This window comes from Octopus bimaculoides, chromosome 16 (assembly GCF_046866305.1).
Source record: "Octopus bimaculoides isolate indiv1 chromosome 16, ASM4686630v1, whole genome shotgun sequence".
Taxonomy (NCBI): Eukaryota; Metazoa; Mollusca; class Cephalopoda; order Octopoda; family Octopodidae; genus Octopus; species Octopus bimaculoides.
The window spans coordinates 46,193,676-46,213,681 of record NC_142943.1 but is presented as its reverse complement, the minus strand read 5'-3'; the positions used below and the strand labels follow the sequence as shown (position 1 = coordinate 46,213,681).

General features: G+C 37.8%; 1 protein-coding gene across 10 annotated transcripts in view; it reads left to right on the top strand.

Annotated features, from left to right (window-relative positions):
* Positions 1-3,802: 3,802 nt before the first annotated feature.
* LOC106872491 (PP2C-like domain-containing protein CG9801) overlaps positions 3,803-20,006 on the top strand; it is a 105,340-nt gene continuing 89,136 nt past the window's right edge. For all 10 annotated transcript variants that reach the window (XR_016244660.1, XR_016244663.1, XR_016244662.1 and 7 more), the window contains exon 1: positions 3,803-4,205. Coding sequence is in view for 6 of the 10 variants with exons in the window: in XM_089364640.1 (XP_089220766.1) it covers positions 4,195-4,205 (11 nt within the window). In the remaining 4 variants the exon portion in view is untranslated. The remainder of the gene's footprint in view (positions 4,206-20,006) is intronic.

The following is a 20,006-nucleotide window of genomic DNA, read 5'->3' as shown; positions in this document are numbered from 1 at the left end:
TGAAACTAACACGACACTGTTTGAAGGCAGGTTTAGAGAGGGCGCGGGCTAAGGTTACGCGCCCTTCGCCTCGATTGGTCAGTTGAAGTTTAGACAGTATCACGTGACAACTAGCTGATGCTGGCTGCTGGAGCCTACCAGTGAGTATTTAAAGGGAAATTTGGCAACGATACACCAAAATTTAAAGCGATCTGAGCAAAATTAAGTGGGGGTTCATTTTGCGAATGGGAAAGATTAGATCCAGCAGGTGATTTGACAGACTGGAAAATATTAAACCTTTTGCATTTTACTTTCCCGGTATTCATTTAGCATTACAAGAACTTTTAGAGATAAATTTATCGACTAAGACTTAGGTAAACGGAGTGTAAGCAGTATACCTAAAATGTTTTGTTTATGTGTTTGTGTCGGTTTTGGCTGAAGCTAATATTTTGTTCCAAGTCATTCAAGCTAGAAATGCTACACTGAATGTAGAAATATCTAACCTTGAAAATTTGAAGTTAACGAAACAACTTACAAAGCATCTGGAATGAAGTTAAAGAGGAGGAACACATCCTGAGATGATATTAAACCTCCCCACTGGGGGGGGGGGGTGTAGGCGTGAGTCAAAACCAGAAAAGAATGCATGATGAGATAACATCTGATAGCATTCTGGCAGAAATAACTGACGTTTACGATTCACTAGATGAGACCTTTGTTTTTAGAAAAAGCCATGTTTTAAATGTTTTGATTATTAATGTTATTGCTGGATTAACTGTGCGTTTTAATACCGTATGGCGGTTGGCTGAAGAAAAGTCTTAAAATAAGCTAGAAAAGAAGAAAAAAAACGAAAAAGAAAAAGAAAAACGGTGTGTGTATGTGAGGAGTTAGTGCACCAATATCTTATTGAATATAAAGATGTAGATTTTTGAAACAGAAATGCAACATTTACTATTCGCACAAAATCACTAAAACCTATAGAATTACTTAATTTATTGCCTGACTACAAACTTTGAGATATTTTTAAATGTCTGTAATGATTTAAGAATATTGTTTACAATTCCCGCTGCAGTACCATCATCATTTGAAAAAAAACATGTCAGAACTTGCCAATCCTAACCTTATTAATGGTACCCCGTAGCTGCTGCTGAATCCACGTTTATATTTTATTTTTATCGATAAGAATAGCCTCGTGGTATGATATGGATGAAATGGGTGCTACTTTGGCGCATGATTTACAAGGGAGATTACCTTAGGTTACTTTTTGAGTTATTTTGCGTATACTTAGCATTGCAAATGTATTTTTTCAAAATTCTTACTATTTTGATAATACGAAAACCATATAATAATTAAAACAAGCGCGTACATCACCCACCAAAGTAAATTTGCTCACGTAGATCACACGGAAAGTAGCATTAATACAAGGTAAACTAAAAAGTAATCTCCCTTTAAATTGTAGATCACCCGGCAAAGTAGCACCTTCTTTTTAGGGATTTGAGAAACTTCGATTAACTGAAATGGATTCATACAATGAATAGACAAAAACTACCGATATTTCAAATCTAAAAACAAACAGTGGAATTAACTACCATAAAATAAGCTAATTGAATTCTTTGAAAATTGAAGACGATGATGACAAGAAAGGAATCTTGGCTTTAAAGCTAATGGAAAAATATCGAATGTGTTTCGGCCTTATTACACTTCTTCGGCAACAAAAATTATACTCAGCGAATAATCAATATATACTGAAATAAAGAGATCTCAGTAACACTGATTATGAAAATCAACAGAATGACTGAGAAAAAAATACTTTACGGGAGCATTCTTCGTGCTAAGTACAAACACGATAGAGTATCCCATATGTAATATTGTCAACGGAGAAATGAGATTATCTATGTAATTAGGAAACAAAATCTCCCTGCAATGATACTTTAATTCTCTCTATAAAAACTATAGAAAAAGCAAGAGAGATAAGTCCTGTCATGCTTGAGCTTGTTAAACCGGTGTAATGTTTGGCTCGGTCACTTCTCTTTCGTGAATCAGCTGACTGCTTGCCATTTAAAATATCGTTGAAACGAAGGAGGAGCTGGAAAAAAAGGCAGAGAGGATGAGAGAGCGTATTATGAGAGATATAGTGATTGAGTGATGAAATAGATTATATATAGAGAGTGGGGGGAGGCAGGCAAAAGTACACAATAGAGAATATGTGGGAGGGAGACGGAGATGAATACATACAAAAGAAACTAGGATATTAAAAAAATATTAATAAACACGTGGGAGTGTGCTTGTGCGTAGATAGATAGATAGGCAGATAGATAGATAGAAATTGCGAGCTAGAGCAAGATAAAGAGAGAAAAAACAAGCATAAATAGCGAAATGAAAGACAAATAGGGCATAGCTGAAGGTAAGAGTAAGGGAACGATATACAGGGATCAGCAGGATGCGGGAGTAAAGGTTAGAGAGAGTAATAAAGCACACGTAGGAAGTAAATCTATAAAGATTGAAGGAGATATGAGGAGAAAAGGTTTGAATCATAGCAGAAGGAATTAGCGTGTGTATGTGAAAAATATATAGCAAATACGAAAGATAAAGAATGTGAGTGACTAAAGAAACAAGAACGAGAAGAAAAAAACGTAAGTGGAAGAGTGAGAATATTTGGGAAGATGGATGAGTAAAATAAATAAGGTTCGTTTGAAAGTAATACAGTGTAAGGAGAGGTGTAACCAGATAAAACAACTTTTGAGAAAGCGCAAATATTGGCAGTAAAAAGACAGCGAGATAGAGAATTATCGAAAGAAAGAGAGAGGTGAGATGTTAGAAAGGAATAAGAAACAAATGATGGAGAAGTAAAAGAGATCTTATTAAGACAGGTGTTGGACAAAAGGTCATTGCTCGTGCCCCTTCCTCTAGACTCAACAAGTTAAAAGAGTGAGGAAGAATAAACTAAATTCGAACAAATGCTACGAGAAAAAAAAATGAGAACAGGGATCATTAGGTCGATTTTTTTTTGACGTAAGATTGTGGTAAAATGTAAAGGTAATTATCTGTTGAGTTCTTTCTGTATTTTTACTACGTCTGCCCGAACACTTAGAATATAAAGTAGTGGAACGCATCTAGTCCAAAACTCTAACAGTTCTGGCAAGCCATTATCCTGTGCCGTTACTTTATTTTATTAATCTTGGTGGGATTTAAACTCAGAAAGTAAAAAGCAGAAACAACTATCGCAAAGCATTGTTGTCCCATGTTCTAATCCTACAATCCATTTTCTGACTTGAATAAAATAAGCGTGTTAAGAAAAATAGGGGTCAGAGAGAGAAAAAGAAATGGGAAACGTAATGTGAGAGGGATGGGAAACTTGAAATGACGTGATTATGAATGAGTGAAAAGAAAGAAAGGTATTAAATGTTTATGGCGAGAGAGAGAGGGGGATGGGAGGAAGACAGCGTGAGATGGATGTGGGGTGAAATGTGAGAGAAGAAAGAGAAAGAGAAAATCAAAATAAAAGAGAGAGAGAGAAGGAGTGTGTGTATGAAATTCATTTCTACAGTGTTGAAAGAGAAAAATGAGAGAAGGAATGAAGGAAAAAGACTGCTGACATTGACAGTGAGCCACTACTACACCTTTCAGAATATAGTAATAATAACAACAGTAATACACTCCCGTATATTCGACCGTATTCCTTCCATCTCACTTCTCTCACCCGCCTAGTCATCCTTTCTCTCTCATTCAATCACTATTTATCTGTTTCTCCTTCTCCTTCTCTCTATTTTATTTCTCTCACATTGTTCTCGCTCTCTCCTCTTTCTTTCCCACTATCGCTGATTTCAAACATCGCTGTATTATCGCCAACAACAAACCATTATTATCAGTTATACTGATAAACTTGTGATTAGTAATTCCCATGTAACTGCTTAAACAAACCCTCATTTCCCCTTCTTTCGTGACATACAAGGTGTATATATTTCTATATATATACACAAATACATTTATATATGTATATACCTATTTATACATCATCACTTATCCATGTGCATTCGTTAAAAGGGTGCCTCGGGCCACCCTTTTAACTGAATTCTTAAGCTCATTCAAATGACAAAGCGCTTCGTTCGAAAGGATTTATTTAAGCAGGCATATTTTAAAACCAACCTGGGAAGCCGGAAATCTGGAAACCCCTCATTTTAAGGTGTGTTTCCTTATCTTCGACCACAGCGATTTGTTATGGAAAATAGGTAAGCTATAAGTCTATATTTATATATGCCTATATATATTTTTACTTATCTTCGTCTCTTCCCTATATTTATATGTTATGCAGTTTGACTTCTGACCCCCGACTTTCAGTGTTATTTTGTTTTTAGTTTAATACCAATTGTGACATTATTATTGTTATTTTCATTCTTAAAGCAATTAAAATTTATCAATTTTTATTTGGTCAGTGCTTCTTGTATATAAAGTAATTGTCTCGTTGTTTTCATGAACCAAATTCTGTTCTAGTCGTTACCTTCATCAACATACTTCTTAAATCTTTCATCTGTTTATTGTCATGAAATCCCTCTGGAGTCTTTCATTCTTGTGGGTTTCTTAAAACAGAACCTAGTCATCGACTCCACCCCTTCCTGGATAAGAAAACCTCAGCATAACCAGCGAATCTCATCTTCACTCCTTTTCAAATAATCTGAGACGGCATGTGTCATTGATTTGCGCCGTTTGAAGTCTTCGAGAGAAAAAAAAATTAACGTCACTAAACCTGATTCCCACACCCTGACAATTTCAGGTTTTATACCTTCATAGAAAATCATGGGCTGTAATTTATTTTTTATCCTCGAATTTAAATGCAATTTGGTTTGCGCGCGTATATATATAAAGAGATGACTGCAAATGGATATATATATATATATATATATATATATATCCCATATAAATGAGAGTGTTTAACCCGTATGTGTTTTTGTATATATTTACATTAGATTAACAAATGTGAGGGCATTCTTACGATATAGATATTCGAAAGAATGCCAATGTGAGTTAATATACACACCAAACCTCGTCCGGCTTTTCGTTAAATTAGATTTATTTCCCTCCGATATTATTTCACCTGAATCGGTTTATCTAATTTTCCAACCTACCAAAACTCAAATATTAATCTGTTTATATTAAACTGGTCAGCTGTGTCTATTTTATCTTTATTTTCCCCAAAATGCTGAGCTGTTTGTATTTTTTCTTTTTTCCCCTCTTTCCATAGTTTGTATGTAGTTCGAGAATGTCATGAACGTCCCGCGGTCTTCATTTCTTCTTTATAATAATAATATTAATAATAAATCTGAAGCTGGTGTGGTGAGAACCGTAAGACAAATGATAAGCTCTCACGCAGTCGATCGGTCTACTAGAAGCAGCTGTCAAATCATTCTCAAATCACACTATACTCACTTATAATATAAGGAAAAAAACACACTGTACAGTGTAGTCCTATCTACATAAACAAACGGAATGGTAAAGATCTGAACACCTTTGACCGATTGTCCTGGGGCTAAACAACAACCGTTAGGGCTGTTTCGATTTTAGATCGAAATCAGTTCTCTTGTTTTGAATCGCTGTTGCCAGTCGGCAACGATAAAATTTTCCATTTGCTTTCCGATTAAAATATAGAATATTTGTTTCGTGGTGTAAAGGCAATAAATAAAACAAATAATTTCATGTGTGTATGCACCACAGAGGTTAATTCCCGGTCAACCGAGACCATGACGCACTTTACAATTTCGTCATCAATCTCTCTTCACATGGCGATATTTTCTTTGAGAAAAGTATGAACGTTACAACATCTCATTGCCTACACATTGTAAATCTGAACATTTCTATTAGATGGATGAGAAATAGAAACACTGGACAAAATAATTTATTATTTCTGCCTATTTTCAATTGTGTCCCTCCTTCAGGTTCGATGAAAGAAACACCAGTAATATATTGATTAAAATTAGTATCGTGTCTAATAAAATAAATAAATACACAAGCCACATCAATAATGCTTTTGGCGTGAACGTCCCAAAAGTTCATGCTTTTCTCAGATGGTGTTTGTTTATCGTTTATTTATCTATTTATTTACCTGTGTTTTCGGCGAATGAGTTTCACAATCTGGTTTCAATTCCGCGCTGGAGATAATTTAACAAATGACGTAGTTACCCGTGGAAAAAGTCGAACGTCACAACCCAACCGCCTACAATCCCTCGTTTACAAATTTCAGGTTTAAAGCCTTTTGTAGGAATTCATTATTTGTTTGTGAATTTTCCTTTTTAGAGATATAGGTCAGGTTTCTATTTATTTATGTAGAAGCAACTTGCTCGACAACCGTCCTGATATTCTGTCTAGCTCGTGGAGGAATATCGACGGAGTCGTTCAACTTGTTCAGTGTCTACCAACAATCACATCATCTTACAGTTTTAGAAAAGGCCCCTCCCCCAGATTTCAGGTTTTTGGACACCACGCCTCATTTAAAACTATACAAACAAACGTTGCTTGGACCGACACTTGTGTATGAACGATACCAAACACTAGATATCTCAATAGACATACATGTCTAATATGCTAGATTTATAGGTTTCCGCTCTCAAGCAGTTGATCAAGCTTCCTATGTGCCAAAAGTGAGCTGAAACAAAGATGTAAGTTACTCAACAACCCACAGGTGTGAGGAGTCGCCGATATTATTGCTAAGAACATAATAGGCGCGAAACCAATGGTAACTTTCCGACTACATTGTATATACGTATTTTCTTCTAATTGTTTCAGTCATTTGACTGCGACCATGCTGGAGTACTGCCGTTAGTCGAACAAATCGATCCCAGGACTTATTGTTTGTAAGCCTAGGACTTATTCTATCTACCCCTTTTGCCGAACCGCTAAGTTACGGGGACGTAAACACCAACATCAGTTGTCAAGCGATGGTGGAGGCATAAACACAGACACAAACATATACATATATATATATAATATATGATGGGCTTCTTTCAGTTTCCGTCTACCAAATCCACTCGCAAAGCTTTGGTCGGTCTGAGGCTACAGTAGAAGACACTTACCCAAGGTGCTACGCTGTGGGACCGACCCTGGAACCATGTGGTTGGGAAGCAAACTTCTTACCACACAGCCACGCCTGCGCCTATATATATATATTCTTTCACTCTTTTCAGTCATTTGACTGCAGCCATGCTGGAGCACTGCCTTATAGAGTTTTTTTTTGGGGTCGAAGAAATCTACTCCAAGACTTGTTCTTTGTAAGCCTTGTACTTATTCTATCGGTCTCTTTTGACGAACCGCTAAGTAACAGGGATGTAAACACATCAACATCGGTTGTCAAGCATGGTGGAGGACAAACATACAAACACACACACATATATACGACAGGCTTCTTTCAGTTTCCGTCAACCAAATCCACTCACAAAGCTTTGGATGGCCTGAGGCTATAGTAGAAACCACTTGCCCAAGGTGCCACACAGTGGGACTGAACCTGGAACTTTGTGGCTGGGGAGCAAGTTTCTTGCCACACACACACACACACACATGTATATATACAGTTGTTGAGTAACTCTTACAACTTCCATCATTTGCAGTGGCCAACTTGTTTGGGAGCGAAAATGTGCAAATCCAGTTACACTGGACATGTCCTTTGAGTTATCCACTGCTTGCTTTTGGTCATATATAAGTGCGTGTGTTTGATTTTGTTTTCATGGATTGTTGTCTGTTTGTTATGGTTGGACTTGAATAATAAGTTAGCCAGCAGAGTTCACAACTGAAGTTAGGGCTATTACACTCTAGTTACATTGTTAATAGCAAAGAAGGCATAACCATCATGATATCTCATTCTCCAACCAATTGTCAATATTAGTATTAAGGTTGGCAAGTGGAATACTGAAACTACAGCAGCACCCCTAGAGATGTTATCATCTGCAAACTATGGCAGATTCACCTCTTCCTCACTACTCCACTTAACAACTCTACCACCATCACTGCCACCACCACCACCAGTAACATTTTGTACAACTCTTACCTCCTCTCTGTCTATTTCTCTCCATACCTTCTCTTCTCCCTATTTTTCTTCAACTTCTGTTTATTCCTTTCTTTGATGCAGTTTACTAGTTCATTATCATCCTTCTTGTACACACAGCAGGGTCTCCAGAGGCTTTTTTTATGCCATCATTCTGACATAAGGGTCTTTTAATATTGGGAATTCAACCAGAATTAGACTAAAGAACAGACACACCCAAATGAAGAAGTAGCAAATAACCAAATGTGTCTGCTTTTTATTGCTTCCCAAATATTATTATTTTTTTTTCTTTCTATTAATTAGAAATTAGAAGGCTGTAGATTAGGATGCTCATCTAATCAAGTGTGTGTACATTGCTTCACTGCCCATGGTCTTTGTTTAGCCCCGAGACTTGATTGAGCAGGCTTATGATGAAACTTCATTTTTCTTTACAGTCTGTTTAGAAGCATGTTGTTATTCATTGTGCTCCCAACCCCTTCCAGGACCTCCAAGACTGGTGGGAGGGAAGGAGGAAAGTATCCTTAAACTGGAAAGAGAATCCTTACAAACAGAGTGGATTCCACTAGAGGCACCCAAGGGGCCATTTCAGGGAGGCCATGTTGAGATTTGAACTCAGAATACCAAAACCCCAGATTATCATCATCAGCATTGTCATCATCATTTAACATCCCTTTCTCCGTGCTTATGGGTTAGACAGTATGATATGAACAGATAAGCCAGGGCAGTTTGTGCTGCCAAAGTCTATTTTGGCATGGATGCCATTCCTAATGCCAACCATTTCACAGAGTGTGCTGAGTGTGTTTTACATGGCACCAGCACTGGTGAGGTTGCCAAGTACCCACAAGACAAAACTTCCAAACTGAGTGGGGGAAGGCTGATAATAGTGACGGGGTTTGGTGTTCTTATGTCATTGCCAACTCATCATTCTTGGACGAGTTTTATATTTTTTATCGACACTGAAAAGGTGAAAGGCCAAGTTGACCTCTGTGAACTTTGAACTCAGAGCACAGACACAGAATACTGTGAGCCCTTCCATCTGATGCACTTGACAACTTTGTGAGTTTTCTGCCTAAAGATGGTTAGATGTGATTTAGGGGAGAATTCAGTAGCGGATGCAGGGGTGTTGCCCTAGTTGCTTGGGCAATACCTTTTCTGGGCAAGCCAACACCAAAAAAATCAGAACTAAGTTTTTTGGGGCATCAGTCAAGGAAAAGAGAGTCAACTAGAATAGGTGTTGCCTGGACCTTACTAGGTGTGAATTTGTTACGAATCGCAAGCAGAGTTTAGTGTCCAATGAAAGAAAGGTACGCATAAGTGGGCTGGCTACACCCCTGGCAGAGGCTTCGGATTATGGTCTCACTTGACTTGCCGGGTCTTCTCACGCACTGCATATTTCCAAAGGTCTCGGTCACTAGTCATTGCCTCAGTGAAGCCTAATGTTCAAAGGTCGTGCTTCACCACCTCATCCCAGGTCTTCCTGGGTCTACCTCTTCCACAGGTTCCCTCAACCACTAGGGTGTGGCAATCACTCCACACAATGCATGCACTAGGTTACTTATGCACATATGCACACATGCTTCCATAGGCACACACAGACCCACAAAATTTGAAGCTGACCCACACACACGTTCACACTCGCTTGCCCCCATTCACACATACACACTCACATACACCAATCTCCCATACACACATGTGCTTACGTACCCGAGTTCAGCCAGGTCACCATTATTATCTCCCTTTCACTCAGCCTCTTTCTTCCTGTTATTTCATCATGTTGACCAAATAATTCCTACACATTTTCGCTTCTCCATCCTTTTTGTTAAAGAGCAAAGGCTCGAAATGTCAAAGACCTTTCTATTCTTCCCAAGTGTCAAACTAATACACCTGCTTGTTGTTCCTTCACCTGTCTGCGTCTTTTGTTTTCTGTAAATCTGAATTAATTATATATATATATATACATATATGTAAGGTTTATTAGAGGCATTATAAAGGCTTCTTAGTCATATTTGTTGAGATTACTGTGGATTAATGTAACCATCTGCTCCAATCTGCTTTCAAAGTAATTTAGGGATTTCTTTTGTCTTCATACTATTATCTGAAGTTAGCTGTGATGTCATTGCTCAACTATTATTATGTCATTAATCTCAATATTACACTAATATGGCCTTTGGCTATTTGACTAACCAGACAATTTATGATTAAACCAACCTTAGTGTTTTTTCTATCAATCCTGAAGCACTGAAAGACAAAGTTTATTCTGCTAAGGGTTTTAAATCAGCCGAGTAGAGCACCAAACTTGGAATATTATAAAAGCATTTATTCTGCTTTCCTGCTGATTTATACTGTGTGAATATGTCAACACATACACACTCTGTACTTTAACACTAAGCTTATACACATATATGTACACATACATAGTTGCGCAGTTCGGATTCAGTTTTCTATTATAGAAAGGCCAATGTGTCATCACCATCATCATCATCATTTAATGTTCCTTTTTTCTATGCTGGTATGGGTTGGACAGTTTGACAGGCTCCAATGGGTCTAAGGACTGTATTCTGCTCTAGTGTCTGCTTTGGTATGGTTTCCACAGCTGGATGTCCTTCCTGATGCCAATCTCTTCACGCATGGACTGGGTGCTTTCTTCATAGCACCTGCAGTATTGAGGTTGCCACTGCTTTCAGGAATGCTATCGTCACCGCTATCATGACTGATAGAAGAAAAGAAGAAAGATACCCTCTTTCACCCATATGGTGAATGAGGGTATCATGTGGTGTTAAAACCTGTGGATGGGTTAAATTTATTGCTGAAAATAGTATATTTACATTTTGAGTTCAAATTAAACCACAGCAAGTCTCTGTTACCTTCAGTTAACCCAGTTTGCTTCAATGACATTCTGTTCCGACCTAAAAGTACACTGATGCATATTAAAATAGTAGTAGTAGTAGTGGTTATGTTTTATTACATTGCAAAAGGTAATGCGGTTGCCTGATCATCTTTTTGGATGCAAAACAGTGATAAATAAAGTACATAGATTTTTTTTTTCTTATGTACAAAGCACTGAGAATGGTTTTAGTAACTAAAAGTGGTGTGTTTTGATGCCTCCTGAGTAAAAATTAGTTTATACAAAGCAGGTGTTTGAAGTTTGAAATAATTCGATACTATAAGATACTGTTTGTGGAATTTGACACCCCAGCAACCGTGTGTGTGTGTGTGTGTGTGTAACATGAACCTTCCAAAGCTGAGTCAGCCAAACAGAGCATTAACATCTGCCCTAGCAAAGGCACCAGATACTGGTGTTGTTGTTGTTGTTGTTGTTATAATAAGTAAAGCAAAGACAATCATATCATGTGTAGGACTAGGATCAATAGATGTGTAAGTTAAGGATTAGAGGCTGATCAAAATGATGGTGTTAAATTTATTGATTTTCTTAGCATATTTATATCTTTACCAATGCTACTGTCACCGCTATCACTATTGTTACCAATGTTAGCACCCAACAAAGAAACTTCCATGCAGTCATTTGACCTGCTAGAAATAGATGCCAAAATTTTCTCAATCTGCATCCTACAGTCATTTGTTGTTTTGTTTTTAAAAGACATCTTGGTAGACACAGGCGTGGCTGTGTGGTAAGAAGTTTCCTTCCCAACCACATAGTTCCGGGTTCAGTCCCACTGCATGGCACCTAAGAGAAGTGTCTTCTACTCTAGCCTCAGGCTGACCAAAGCTTTGTGAGTGGATTTGGTAGATGGAAACTGAAAGAAGCCTGTTGTGTGTTTGTGTTCCACACCACTGCTTGACAATAGGTGTTGGTTTGTGTATATCCCTGTAACTTAGTGGGGTGGCAAAAGGAGACCAATAGAATGAGTATCAGAATTAAGAAAGAATGTATTGGGGTCTTTTTATTCAACTAAACCCTTCAATGTGGCGCCTCAGTTTGACTGCATTTGAAATGACTGGAACAAGCAAAAACCAAAAGTTACGAGGTGGCATCACAAAGTTCCTGCATCCATTATGTTTAATAAAAAATGACTTATTTTCCTAAGTTTTAACATCATCTTCTTTGAAATAGTCACCTTGCACAGTAATACACTGGTCCTAGCATTCCAGCCACTTTTGGACCCTGGAAATTGTTTTCCATAAGCAAGTTGAGTACATTTTGCAATTCACTCTGGATCTCGACAATGGTGTTAAACAGTGACCTCTGAGCTGCTTTTTCATTTGAGGGAAGAGATGCAAGTGCACACATACTAAATCTGATGAACAGGGCAAGTGCAGAAGCGATACCATGTTGTTTTCAGTGAGAAACTCACAAGTTACAGGGTGTATTGTCGTTGTTAAGAATCTAGTTCTTCATGCTCCACTGATTCAGTTGCTTTTACTGAATGTTCTCCTCCCTCAACACTTCAAGACATTGCAGTAGAGAACCCTCAATTAATAGTCTGGCCCTGGGGGATGAATCCTTGATGCACAATACCACATTTCTAGGGGTGATGCCTATGACAGGTCTTCCAGATTGCTCATCATCTTTCAGGGATGTTCTTCTGCTTTTGAAGCACCCATGCCACTTAGAACATTGCATACGACCCATTGCCTCATCACCATAAGCTTGCCGAAGCATGCTTGATGTCTCTGTAGCAGACTTCCCAAGTTTCACACAAAATTTCATGTTGGGCTCTTTGTTCCTGTCCATGACAAAATCGTAGATTACAGCAGACACATGTGATCACAAAAGCACAGATTTCATGAAGTAAACACAGTGATATCACTTAGCACACTTCCTCATGAAGGTCACTGCTGGCACACAAAACCATGTGCTGCCATCTATTAGTACACTACAGAACTAGTCTGGGAGCTTTTTACCATCTTGTATGCAGGATACATTACCCCACTGTCTCTTCCTTTTTTATTAAGACATTAAGATTAGCAGAACGCGAAAACCATAATAAACACTGCTTCTTGGTTTATCATTGAGTAATTGTTTTGAAGGGCTACTAATTCAGACATGTTTATATTATAATTATTGAGGATGTGGCTGTGTGGTAAGAAGTTTGCTTCCCAACGATGTGATTTGGTGTTCAGTCCTACTGCATGGCACCTTGGGCAAGTGTTTTCTACTATAGCCTCAGATTGAGTGAGTGTTTGGTTGACAGAAACTGTAAGAAGCCTGTTATATATATATATATATATATATATATATATATATATACGTCTGTATGAGTTAGAGGTTAAACAACCATCTAAGGGATAATAAATGTCCAATATACTACTGGATGTATACCTATGATTGTAATTAATAAATAGATCCACTTGATGTTTGAAGGCTGATAGTTGTTAATTAATTATCTTCTCCATTTTCTTCTTTGCTTTATATATATATATATATGTATGTATATCTATATGTGTGTGTTTTTGTGACTGTTTGCCCCTCCCACCACCACTTGACAGTTGGTTTTGGTGTGTTAAAGTAATGGAGTTGGTTCATTTGATTAAAATTCTTCAAAGTGGTGCCCCAGCATGGTCGCAGTCTAATATGACTGAAACAGGAAAAAATTGAGACAGAAGGTAACCCTAGTTATCAGAGTACTCCTATTAAATTACTCCTATTAGAGCAGCTGTATAACACAAAGGCAACTGAATGAAAAGAAAAAAAAAAAGAACAATTTTTCTTGCCATGGACGTCTATTTTCGCTGTTGAGATGATCTTTCTCAAAGATTTAGGAGACAGAACATATGGTTTCTAAGAGCAAATTTTGATGGATATTTGCCTACCACCTTAAACAAATCATGTGACTATGTAAAAGCTTTCTCATTGGCCTGTTTCAATGTTGATATATCTGTCTTTAGTTGTGCCAACTGCTTTAATATTTCTGTTGTGGTGAATCAAAAATCTGCTCTACTTTTCTAGAAACACATCCACCTACAAAAGCCTGAATATCTCGGTGCTGTTTTCTCTGTGTTGGTTTTGTTATTATAAATCAACATATTTACCATAAAATGTCCACAGCTGTGACCATCCTCTCATATTACATATCTAGACCTACATTGTCTTATGTACCTTCCCTTTTTTAAGACAGTAAGGTGTGATTTGAGAGAGATTTGGCTGTTACTTCTAGCAAGGTGAGTCATCATGCAATGGCTCCTCTGTTGGCTCAATTCCATATGTAGTTGTGTGTGCATGAGAGAGAGAGAGAGAGAAAGAGCAGCAACTTAGTGGATAAAAATATTGGACTTCTGACTGTTGTGGTTTCATTGTTTCTTGCCAAAACTCTTTATTCTCCATTACCTCAATTAATTTACTTGTCAAGTAGAGGAAGGAGAGGAAATGGGTATTAGATTACGGGCTGGATGGTGGTGGTGGTGGTGGTGGTGGTTGCTCTATCTAACTGCTATTTCACATTAAGCTCCTAATGTATAGGGCATCCCACACCAAATGGATGCATTCCTTGGCCACTAGGGATAAAAACCTTATATTCATATATTGATTTGTATGATGACTCTGTGTGTGTGTGTGTGTGTGTGTGTGTGTGTGTGTGCGTGTAAGTATATGTACATTTATTATTGCAGCATGTCATCCATGTGTTTTCTTCATTTGATTAAATCATAAATTAGTGTAAAATCTGATCTACATATCTTGCAGATGCAACTGTATTCTTGTTTGTATGTGTGTGTGTGCGTGTGTGTGTGTGTATGTTCTGTTTCACATCCATTTCTTCCTTGATAATGTAGATTGGATGGTTTTTGTTTTAACACTATGTATGGATGAGGACAACTGTTTGAGGAAGTGCCACTTCCTAACTGTGGAAGGAATCTGTGGAAGAGGAAGACCCAGGAAGACATGGGACGAGGTGGTGAAGCATGACCTTCAAACGTTGGACCTCACAGAGGCAATGACAAAAGACCAAGACCAAGACCAAGACCTCTGGAGATCTGCTGTGACTGCGAAGACCCAGCAAGGAAAGTGATGTCACAGCCATAGCCTACACCAGTGTCGCAAAGCCAGCCCGTTTAAAAAGTACCCTTGAATTGTTGGGTGACATGCCATGCTTGCAGAGGCTTATTGAGTCAAGTAAATCAAATGGAAATTGTAGTTGTGGCCGATACCAGTGCTGGTGGCAAGCAATAAGCACCATTCATGTGTTGGTCGCTGCTAGAGCCGCCTGATTGGCTCCCTGTGTCGGTGGCATCATCAGAACATGGTCAATGCCAGCCCCCTTCCCTGCTGCCCTGACTTCCTCCTGTGCTGATGGCATGTAAAAGGCACCATCTGAACATAGCCGATGCCAGTGCCACCTGACTGGCTCCCATGCCGGTGGCACGTAAAAAGCACCCACTACACTCTCGGAGTGGTTAGCATTAGGAAGGGCATCCAGCTGTAGAAACTTTGCCCAGTCAGATTGGAGCCTGGTGTGGCCTCCTGGCTTGCCAGTCTCCAGTCAAACTGTCCAACCCATGCCAGCATGGAAAACGGACGTTAAACGATGATGATGATGACTAAATGCAAGGCCAGCTTTTGTTATGGATGTGTACTGCTAATTGAGTTAACTATGTCTATTACTGGCACCTAATTCACTTTGTCCATTACTGGTGTTTTAATATATCAACTGTGGATGATTGTGATAAGATGAGTTGATGTATATAAATGTTGTCTTCTTGGTTGCTATTAACTTCAAGGTCAGCCATGGAACAAACAGACCTAGCATTTAGGACAAATAGGGGTTTGTTTAAAGGACAATTTGCCTGCTGTTTTTGTAAGTACAAGTAGCTTGTGTGAAACCTTCTTCAACATCTTGTTATATATAAATTAAGATGTAAGTCCTTTCCTCCCCAAGCACCATGTCTGGCATATAGAACAATAAGGCCTTGTTTAAAGAGAAGTTTATTTGGCTGATGATATATTAAGCAAGTTGATTTGACATGCAAAGAAGAAGTTCTTTCATTGACTCAGTACAGCATAGGATGAGTTTGGTTGCTGCAAATCTGTTTACCTTTGTTAAGATATCAAATGCATTTGTGAACTCCAACTTTCTTTGTAGACAGATGTCTGAAGTCAAGAGATAATACCAAAATAATTCCAAAGTTTCAGATAATAAGTAAGAACAATATCCTTAAAACAAAACATAAAGACTTAAATGTAAAGTAATTATTAAGTAACCTTACATTTTACTTGACACCAAATGAAATAATGTTCAGCTGAACCGAACACAGATTCCCTGACAAATGTTTTCTTGTATATTTGACTCAATGCTTAATTCTACAAACACCAGATTACACAGCTGCCAGAACTTGGTATTTAAGTCAGAGATGATTGATGACTTGTCCATTATAGTAGAAGGGTTCATCTCACATCCTCTTCATATCATAAATCTAAGCACCAGACCATAAATGATATTTTTTTTCACACTTAATGGCTCCGTTAATGGAAGAAGGGCAGTCCCTATGGTCATTCTGTGGGTCTCTGAGACTGACGGGAAGAAGGTGAGGAGATCAACTACAGACTGGACTTTGTGGTTTTGGAAACATTTTGCATTTTTCATACACGATATAGTTTTTATGAGACTTGAAATTGTAATGGTTCAATTGTTGGTCAAGTAGTCTTGGTGGTGGTGGTGAGACCCATTTCATCTCTGATTAGCTGACCTATCAGCCAAGGTATTCCAACCATGACTATGCCATTATTTCTTTTTAGATATATTTAGGGCATTGTCCAGTGCCGCCTTTCCTTTTTAAGACAGAAATGTGGCATTTGGTGGTTACTTATAGCAGGTCAAGCAACCATGTACAGTCTCTCTATTGGTGCATCAAGTTTTAACCAAAAACAAGACCAAACTTGTTTACATGAATGAAATAGACATTATTACTATTTATAGATATTATCACTCAGTTTGTGTCTTATTTGATTTTTTAAAAATCTCCATTATAGGCAATGTGTGGTGGGTGGAGTGGGGGTTTCTTTTTGATAATTTGCATATGAATTATTTGAAACAAGTAGTTTTGGTTGTTATTGTTGCTTTACAATTGGATGCCTCTAAAAACACTAAATCACTCAACCCTGAAGTAAGACAAAATTTCTATTTTTTTCACTAGATTTACTGAGGCAAATGGAAATATTTGCTTGAGTTAATTAAAAAAAAAGGAGAGAAGTAAAAAAAAACAAAAAAACCAGAAATACCACAAAACTTTCTTTAATAATAATAATAATAATAATAATAATAATAATTTTTTTTTCTTTATTGCTAACTTTGAAAGGAACAAAGTAATATCAATGAAACTGTATTGTTTGGAAATGATTCTAAAGAGATTGGTTTTCCTTTTATTGAATCGTTTATAGGTCAGCTATTTTCTAGCACAGAGTTGAATGGAGAGGAATATTCTGAGGACCACGTGAAGAGTAGATAGAAAAATTGCCAGCTTAGTAACGAATAGGATTTCTTGGTGTGTTTGAAGCATTTAGAAATAAAAAGTGTTGTTAAGAGAAATCGCCCAAGATACATTCTTGATCATTAAAATGAAAGTAATTTCAGAGTCCTTACTTTTGGAGGGGAACTTTAATTATTTAATCCTTTAGAATTTAAACTGGCAGTATCCGGCCAAAATATTCTTTTTGTTTTATGTTCAAAGTGGTCAGATCTGGCCTCTCACACCTACCCCAGAATGTCATTCTAAAAATAAACAATCGCATCTCTCACTGTGAATGCAGGAATATGCAATGGGAAAACAAAAAGAAAACATGGAAAATGGATGTTAAATGATGATGACGATGGTGATGAATATCGTGTATGACAGGGGTTTTCAAACTGTGGTCCATGGACCACAGGGGGTCTGCAAGGACAAGACAGGGGGTCTGTTGACAGCAAGTACTTTTTATGGGCAATTTGATTTTATATATGTTTTTTAATCGAAATCTTTTAATTGACAATAAACCTATTTGTTAAATACTGTTAAATAAATAAATGCAAAAATATATGTTATTTTAAGAAAATATTTATGTATAAATTTCATAAGCGTTTATAAGGTAAAGCCTGAAATATAAAGGGGTCCGCAAGTCAAAATGTTTGAAAACCCCTGGTGTATGACATTCAACAGTTTGTGTCACCGACTGAATCAGCAATCAGATAAGTGTAACTGCTACTCCCACTGCTCTCAGCACCTTTGCTTGCTTTTGGTGTCACCATTGGATGTCTGTGTTGCTACTGCTGAAGCTGATGTCAATGTTAGCATCATCATCATCATCATTTTATGTCTGCTTTTCATGCTGGTATGGGTTGGGTGAGTTGATACCCATCTAACTCAGTTCTTATTCAGAGCCAACCCCACCATTAGATCAGTCGAAAGACCATGTCTTGCAAGAACATTTCAGTTTTGTACAGCTGGATGTCTTTTCTAACATATATTAACCACTTCCCAGAGTGTAGTGGGTGCATTTCATTGTGACACCAGCACTAATGAGGTCAACATTTGTTCTGAGAGTCTGAAGTGTTTCCATTACTCTCTGGTGTCTCTGTTCAGTTAAGAAATTGCTATCGAGAGAGTGAATAGCAGACAGAGTGATGAAAGGCAGAAGATAAACGAGGACAGGTGGGTGAGAGGTAGAGAGAGAGACAGACAGACAGACAATGCTGAATGTTATTAATGATGAGTGTCCTGGGGAGAGGGAGTGATGGCTGGCAGCAGACAGGATGATGGATGAGTGTATTGAGTGGAAATAGAGCTTTTACAATGTTTCTATAGACATTGGTACTATGATGGGTGAAAGAGATAGGATGATAAAGATGTTGGTAGGATCAGTGCCATCACTTGTTAGATGGATGGTGTGGCACAACCAAGAGGGGAGAATGAGTACCAGAGAGTTGAGAGGATTGGATAGGTCCAATGACATCCCTAATTAAACAGGCAGAATGGTACAGTGGATAGAAGAGGGAGTGAGTGATGAAGGGATGAGGGGGACATAAAAAGGTGGGGACAATTAGCAGACCCAGACTTTTCAGTGCCATGTAAAATGCATTGGTACTGGTGCTACTCATAAAGTGGTTGGTATTAGGAAGGGCATCCAGCTGTAGAAACCATGCCAGAACAGACATGGAATCTGGGCAGCTCTCTAACTGGCCGGCTCCTGTCAAACTGTCCAATCCATGCCAGCATGGAAAACAGAAGTTAAATGATAATATAATATGGACATTGAATGTTAGAAATTTTCTCATCTATCTTATCAAGAATATTTAAAATAGGACTAAAAATGGAAAAACCAACTCTTGAAGAAGAATAACTTCAGTCATGTGAAGGTATAAAAATAATTGAAATATTTCAAACTACATGATTCAGCAAGAAAAAAAAAGTGGTTTTGTAGCTGTAGTAGTGAAAATGAAGGGGGGGGGGGGGAGAAAAAGAAAAGGAAAGAGAAAGCAAAAAGAAACAAACTGTTTTGTTCTTTTGTTTGCCATGTTTGGTATTTCCTTTTGTGTCTAACAGAAGTTTGTAAAAACCAGTTCCTGAGATTTAAGTAACTTGTTTAATGCTTCAAATGAACATGGGAAATCTTGAGGCTCCATTGTCTCTTGTGATCAAACCTTTTATTGAGAATTCATTTTGTTAATGTTTGCTCTCAATGTATTGTTTATTTACAGCACAATCTGTTTGTTATTGGGATCATAACATCAATGTTACGAGCAGTTCCTTAATCATGACTGATGTCTAAGTCACCATCCTCACTTGTTGGAATCACCAATAATCATTCTCTTTGTTATCCTCAGTAGAACCCCTTCCCCCTTTTCCCATCCTCCTCCTCCTCACATGTGTCATATTGTCTTACACATCATGACAATGTTTGATGAAATGTTAAAATGGTTGAAGTATGTCATGTATGGCTCTTCCATGTTAATAGACACAGGCATGACCATGGATGTAAGAATGTGGCTTCATGAGATAACCACATGGTTTTGAGTTTGGTCCTTCTACATGGTACCTTTGTCAAGTGTTTTCTACTATTGTCTCAGGTTGACCA